The sequence below is a fragment of the Zophobas morio genome, unplaced genomic scaffold, assembly GCF_036711695.1.
Source record: "Zophobas morio isolate AGI-343-1 ecotype UQ-CSIRO unplaced genomic scaffold, CSIRO_AGI_Zmor_V1 ptg000005l, whole genome shotgun sequence".
Taxonomy (NCBI): Eukaryota; Metazoa; Arthropoda; class Insecta; order Coleoptera; family Tenebrionidae; genus Zophobas; species Zophobas morio.
In genome coordinates, this window is record NW_026972110.1 from 14507769 (window position 1) to 14514837 (window position 7069).

General features: G+C 31.9%; 1 protein-coding gene across 1 annotated transcript; it reads right to left on the reverse strand.

The window, feature by feature from the left end:
• Positions 1 to 528: 528 nt before the first annotated feature.
• On the reverse strand, positions 529 to 6552 carry LOC135122832 (uncharacterized). Its single transcript, XM_064047280.1, has 4 exons — positions 6438 to 6552; positions 6075 to 6382; positions 1224 to 1259; positions 529 to 1041 (listed from the first exon to the last, which is right to left on the reverse strand). Exons 1-4 carry the CDS (start codon positions 6520 to 6522, stop codon positions 706 to 708), a joined length of 765 nt encoding a protein of 254 aa, XP_063903350.1. The 5' UTR covers positions 6523 to 6552; the 3' UTR covers positions 529 to 705.
• Positions 6553 to 7069: the final 517 nt, after the last annotated feature.

Below are 7069 nucleotides of genomic sequence, written 5' to 3' on the forward strand. Positions count from 1 at the left end.
CAAAAATTAATCTATCACTGTCCGAGAAACTAAATTCTGAATCGGGATCAATCCCTCCAGATTTATAATAATCAGAGATTGGACTTGGTTTTCCATTCCAAAATAAGCTGAATAAGAGTCTTTAAAAAGACTGATTTACAGAAAATATTGAATACACGATTAAAACACAACACGCGAAAATCGAGAGGAAACTGACAACAAGCACGACGACACTAAGGCACAAGTGAGGGTGAAAGCTCCAGTTGACCTAAGTGGAAAGGACAGGTATTACGTTGAGCTGTGTGAAAACGGTCATGCTCAATTCAACTCCCCACATCCCACGACCGCTAATATTAGGGTTTTAGAAGATCACACGAAGATCACATGAAGATCACGCACTTTTACAACTACATCTGTTCGGTAAACGGAGTGTAAAAACGAATAGAAACATTACTTAGCAGTGGCCACGTACGAAAGATGCCTATACGATAAACAAATAGCATGTCGTTTCTCAAAATTTTCGTTAACCAATGAAATAAATACATCAGATTTTATTTAAACACTTGTTTCTATTAATTAAGTAATAAATCTTTAAATAATACAAGGTATACTATAACAATAAACCGAACAATATAACACAGCAAACTAGCACTAAGGAAGTAATACGCCTACTCATTAACCCCTTTAGAAAACGCTCGTTAATAGCCCCGGCAGGTTGTCGTTAATTTACTCGTCGTGGAGGAACGACGGCGGCGGATGCGGGAAGAAGTCGTTGTGGCGTTTGATCTTATCCCTGACCCTATTGCAGGCTTTCTGATCTTTTATCTGCTCGGCAGGGCAACCGAGCTGAATTTCCCTAAACAAGCAGTGCACGAGTTTAACGCCGGCCGGATTACAAGATTCAGTATCGGAGGTATCGCGGTTGGCTGTGGCATTCCTGGCTTCAGCCAAGCATGTAGGAATCACTTTGTCCTGGATAGAGGCGAACCAGGATTCCTTCGACATGGTCTCTTTCACTAAAGCCGTAAATTCGGCCTCTTTGGGGTTACCGTCCTCGTCCAGCTGTTGAATAATAACGCAATTATTAGTGATGGTATCAGTGTCGTGTTGTGGATGTTGTGCTGTGTTGCGTGCGTTCGGGACTATTTTTGAATTGAAAAAACCTAATAGTGGTTTTAATCATGGACAGGATACGAGTGATTTAGTTTCGCAATAGTTAGACCTTGGGGTGTACTTAAACTTACCAAGCCTTTTTGCTGGCCGACGCACTGGACGACGCACTGGAATAAGAAAAAATGATAAATAAATAAATAGAGAAATTAAAACACAAATAGCAAAATAAAGATTTGGCATGAACACAACTAGTTTATTTCTAGGTATTTATTATATTGTTCGTCATCTAGAAAATAAACAACAAGTTTTTTCGTGGTTTAAATTATTATCTGTTACTTCTGCGACGTTATAATAACCTTAGATATTTATCGTATAATATATAGTATTATAGAGTAGTATGGTTGGTTAACTTCTGTAGTTTAAGTTTGACAGGTTTTGTGTATGTAAACGTCGTGTCATAATTGATTTAACGTGACGATTAATTTTACCCAAAAAAGTTAAAAGCTCAATTTAAAATTCCCAGGGAGGTAAGGTATAGAAAAAAAGCGTGGGAAGTTATATTGACTGTACAATACATTATATTTATGTGAAATAATAACAATAGTAACCATTATTTTAATTTTAATTATGAAATTAAAGGATTTGTTTTTGAGAAAATCCATAAAATGTATTTTTTCATACATTTATTTACAAGAATTTGAATTTTATATACATATTTACCTTTCTAAAAATAAAATAATAAGCTTTATGCTAAACCACAATAAATATTACCGTATCTCAGGGTACGTTTTTTTAATAAAAATGTATGTCATAATGTTTTCATTTTGAATTCATCAACTATTTGGCGGGAATAAATGCAACAATTTCAGTTACTATTCCCAAAATTAGGAAAAAATAAATAAATTGCAAAATTGGATTATATAAACTTACTTTGTTCAGAGAATTCATATACATAAATAAAATTTAAAGAAGTAATCCAGGCGTAAGAAGAGGAGCTTTGTTGCACACTTGACATAAGATTTACTTAACAATAATTGTATTATAACGTTATCATTATCAATTCTTTGGAGGGGACAAATGAATCAATTTTAATGAATATTTTATCGTTCGTATCACCTTAAAGTGTATCTACACTTTTAAAGCAACAGGTCTGCTTGTATTGTCTAATATGGTGGTGAGCAGACCGCAAACAACTGAAAACGAGAAATTGGAATGTTCGTATTCTACGAGCTGTGAAACATGAAATGCATACCTACGTTCCTTAGCTATTATGTCTTAGCAATTAAAAATTCAATAACAGATTTCCTTATTAAGGTAAGTCATAATTATCTTGTGACTATTATGGTAAAAGACGCAATAACAAAATACAATTTGTTTTATTAAAAAAAAATTAACTATCGATATTTGAAAAATGTAATACTTAAATTTCTTTTATAAATGAACACTCTCTGTATGGAAATTCAATTTTATTTATATGACAACAACACATACCTCTCCTCAAATTTTTGGAAAAATAGAGTGAACTATTCCCGATTTAATCAATAAAATAAATTGACTCATTCATTAATTTTGAGTCACCTTGTATAACAAATTCAGAAATGTTTAATGCAATAACACATCACAAGTATAGACTCATCATATTTTGCGCATTTTGGATAGGATTTATTCAGCAAAATTTTGAGCTGACGTCATTAGTTTTTTGAGGGGAATAAAGAGATATATTTGGATTAAAAATTTACCATGCTTACGATACGTTTAACATGTCTATAAGATTTCAAAGCATTCGACTGTGCAGTGGCTGATTTAATCAATAAGATAACTTTTCCATTAATTTTTTGAATCACCCTATATAAGTAACTATAAAAACTGTGAGTGCGTTGATAAACCACAAGTATACAATCATAATATTTTGTATTTTTCAGAGAGAATTTATTCGGCAAAATTGTAAGATGACGTCATCAATTTTTTTGGAGGGGATAAAGATTTACCATAATTACGATAACTTTTAAGAGCATTAGGTTTCGCAGTTTCAAAGTTAAATTGCAAAATATTGTTATACAGAGTTTTTTTTTCCAAAAATCTGGATGTCTAGGGTTTAAATTCGACACGTATCCACATACTGCAAGTGCTAGTACTTGGTAAGATAAGACTGATTTTGGCAAAAATAGGGGGCGGGTGGGTGAGGCTAGTACTTGGTAAGATAAAATTGATTTTGCCCCTATTAATCTTGTAAAAACTTTATTTTTTAATTTTTCAAAATCGAAAAATGGGAAACCGAAATATAAAACAGTCGAAAAATTAAAACATCTACAGTTAAAAAACAAAAAACTGAAAATTCAAAAAATAAAAAAATCGACAAGTCGAAGAATCGAAATATATATTGAAAAATCGCAAAACTGAAAGAAATATCCAAAAGATGAGAAATTAAAAAATTGGAAAATCGAAACACAAAAAAAGCAAAGTCGAAAAATCGAAGAATTGAAAAACTGAAAAATCGAAATTTTGAGAAGTCGGGAAATGGGAAAATCAAAAATAGATTAAATGAGAAATCGGGAAACTGAAAATTTAGCAATGTCAAAATTTGAAAAATTGAAAAATGGAAATACTGCAGAACTAAAAAATAAAAAAATCGAGAAATCGAATAATCTAAAATTTAAAACATTGAACAATTAATATATCGCAAAATAAAAAAATCGAAGAACTGAAAAATCGAAAGTTTGGAAAAATCAGATTTAGGAATTAACTCGTTGCTGTGGAAATATGCAACTTAACACCTTTTACATTTAAGAAGTTTTTACAAGTTTAATAGGGACAAAATCAGTCTTATCTTAGCAAATGACATATCCTCTGAGAAAATAGGGGGCGGGTGGGCGGGCCTAGTATTTGTTAAGATAAAACTGATTTTGCCCCTATTAATCTTGCAAAAACTTTATTTTTTAATTTTTCAAAATCGAAAAATTGAAAAGTTAAAACTAGAAAAATTGATAAATCGAGAGATTGAAACATCCGAATCTCGATAAACCGAGAGATCTCAAAAAATTGAAAAATCGAAAATTAAAAAATTCGGAAAATTGAAATCTAGAAGAACTAAAAATTCGTGAAAAAGAAAAATTTAGAATTTGAAAAATTGAGAAATCGAAATATAAACAGTCGAAACATTGAAAAATCTACAGTTTAAAAACAAAAAATTGAAAATTCAAAAGTGCAGGAGTTCCTTATTTTATAAAATTTAAAAAAAACTTACTATTATAAATTTTGGAGATGATGTCATTCTATTGGTGGTGGGGCTGATTAGGCAAATTTTAGATAGCGTTTAACCATGTACATGATATCCCTAATATACATACAATATTTGACAACAATCGGTCCAGTAGTTTTGGAGTTTATGTGTCTAATAAAATTGGATATAGACGCCAGCCACTTTTGACACACTCTTGAGGTCATGACACAAAGAGAAAATATGAAAGTGCCAATTCGCCCGCTGGACTCAATTACTATAGTTACTCTTGGGAAGTAAAAATATATAGGTTGTCCTATTAAAAAGAAATAATAATAATAAATGCGTGCTGTGCCTCAAAAACAAAAATTCCATTGTCTAAAATAATTTTAATAGATGTAGACCATACAATGAGGAAAGATGACCAATGAATATATTGATTATTAAGCCAACGTTTCGAGACTGTATTTTTCTCTTCTTCAGGGCTAGAAAAATACATTCTCGAAACGTTGTATTGGTCTTCTTCCTCATAAAATTTGACAATGTATATGTCAACTAAGCTTACTGTATGCTGTAACTTTAATGTGTAACTATTTTTCTAACAAGTAATTAATGAGATATCGAGGACCACGCGCTTAGTGACTCACTCACTTAGTTTTTAGATTTGTTTAATAATTGTTCCGAATGACGTAATCAGCAGTTTGGTGGGGATATATTTATTCATAATTAAGACAACAGGATTGTGTGAAGTTAAAAATACAGGTAACTGAGTGATTAAGCCATAGCTTGAAAAGCAACATATTTTAAGTAAGACTTAAAGTAATTAAATTTTCAAAATAATCAATTTTTTGGAAGGGACGAACATACAAACTTTGATTATCATTAAGGCACATTCAAAATTTTAAATTAATAGGGTTGCTCAAAATGAAAACACTGATACTTCCTTTTAACTAGCACTTAGATAGTAGTAAACCTCGTAATAAAAATATCTGTCCAAAAACAATTATTGTGATCTAACATATTAAATATTATTACTGAAAAGAACTAACTTCATTGTGAATTGGAAAATGCATTTCCATAATTTCTATAGATTTTTTAAAAATAACAACTCTATTTGCAAACTGAAAGCTCGATCAAAAATCTAATTTATTCTCACTTTTGTTCTAGTTTTCTGTATGTAAAACAAACCAGTATCAGTTTATCACAAACTTAAACAGACTGATTTATTGACCTGGAGGGCAATTCAAACATTTACTCTATTCACGTTTTTTTAACCTGTGTTTATTTTTTAAACTCTGTCGCATTCTAAAAATGCTACATTATTATTTCTGTTGCCACCAATATTGGTTTGGTTGGTTTTCACATTCCACAGTAATTTGAAAATTATGAATTTATGATTGGACAAATTATCCAATAACTATACCGCGTTAATTGAGAGTATCATTTACCGTTTATTTAATCTTTATCCTTAAAAATTAAAATATATTGAAAACAAAGTGTTTGCAAGTTTATTGGCACATTAATTAAAAGTAGTTTGGAACTTGAGAAGCAGTTAGAAAACTGAAACTCTGTCAAAATTCACTTAATTCCTGAATTTTTCAGTGAAATTGTTACTTCTACATGGATTATAATTCCAGGAAAATGTTTAAGTTTCAGCTCAAACAAATTTTTTCACCAGTGTTTGATGAACCACTTAAAAACAAGTTGTTGGCTTTTCCGCGCAATCTAACTAACACAACAATTATTATATTATAAAGTTGCTCACCGTCATTTCCTTCCTATGTTTCTCCACTTTATCGCATCTGAAAGGATCAAACCCATCCTTCCCGTCTCTGCTGTCCTTCCCATCCTTATCCCTACCTGTCACTTTCTTGAAGCACTCCCTCTTTATCTCCCTGTTCTTCTCGTGCAGCGCGTCGGTAGTTTCTTCAGCGCAGCACCAACTCTTCCTCCTGAAGGGTCTACACTTGTCCTTATCTAAGTTCACCGCTTCCTCGTCCCTACGGCTCCTGGGATGCTGGAATTCATCCTCCAACGAGTGAAGTTCCGCCAGCTCATCGGCCAGGATTTGGTCTGCAGTTTCAATGAAATAGTTGAGTACACACCTCGCTAACGAAATTGTACTTACTAAATAGCGGGTCGTTAAAATCGTAAGCTGTGGCGATGACGGCGATGGCTATAAGAAGAGTAACGACTGCGATTTGCTTATTCATGGCTGTGCTAGTTTATTACCACTGAAGAGCGATCATCTAACCGTCCTTTATATAGCAGTTTCATGATGGCAGATTACGGCAAACCTCACGTCAGCGGTAAAATAGAAAAAATTATAATCATCCGTTGATTTCACAGCGTTGGAACGATTTGAGGCAATTTTTTTGTTTGCGAAACGATTAGATTCAAATTATAAAATCTTAAGATTTTTTTAGAGATAATAAGGTGAAGTTTTATGCGCCAGGAATTAACAATGTAGTTATTTTGGGAAGTGCAGAAAAAGGCTGCAGGACTGTTCTATCTGCAAAACATCACGTATAATTAAATAATTATTGTAAGCTATAAATAAAACGAAAACCATTTAGTTAGTTAGTACTAATAACAGACTAATATTAAATAAAAAATATGTATTTCGCACGAAGTATGTCACTGTCGAGTAAAATAGAAAGATTAAATATCTCTCCAAAAATGTCGATTTTAAAAGAATACTTGAAGGACCAGAATTGAAATTTTAAGATCACATTTTTTTCTGAATATACTTTTATTATG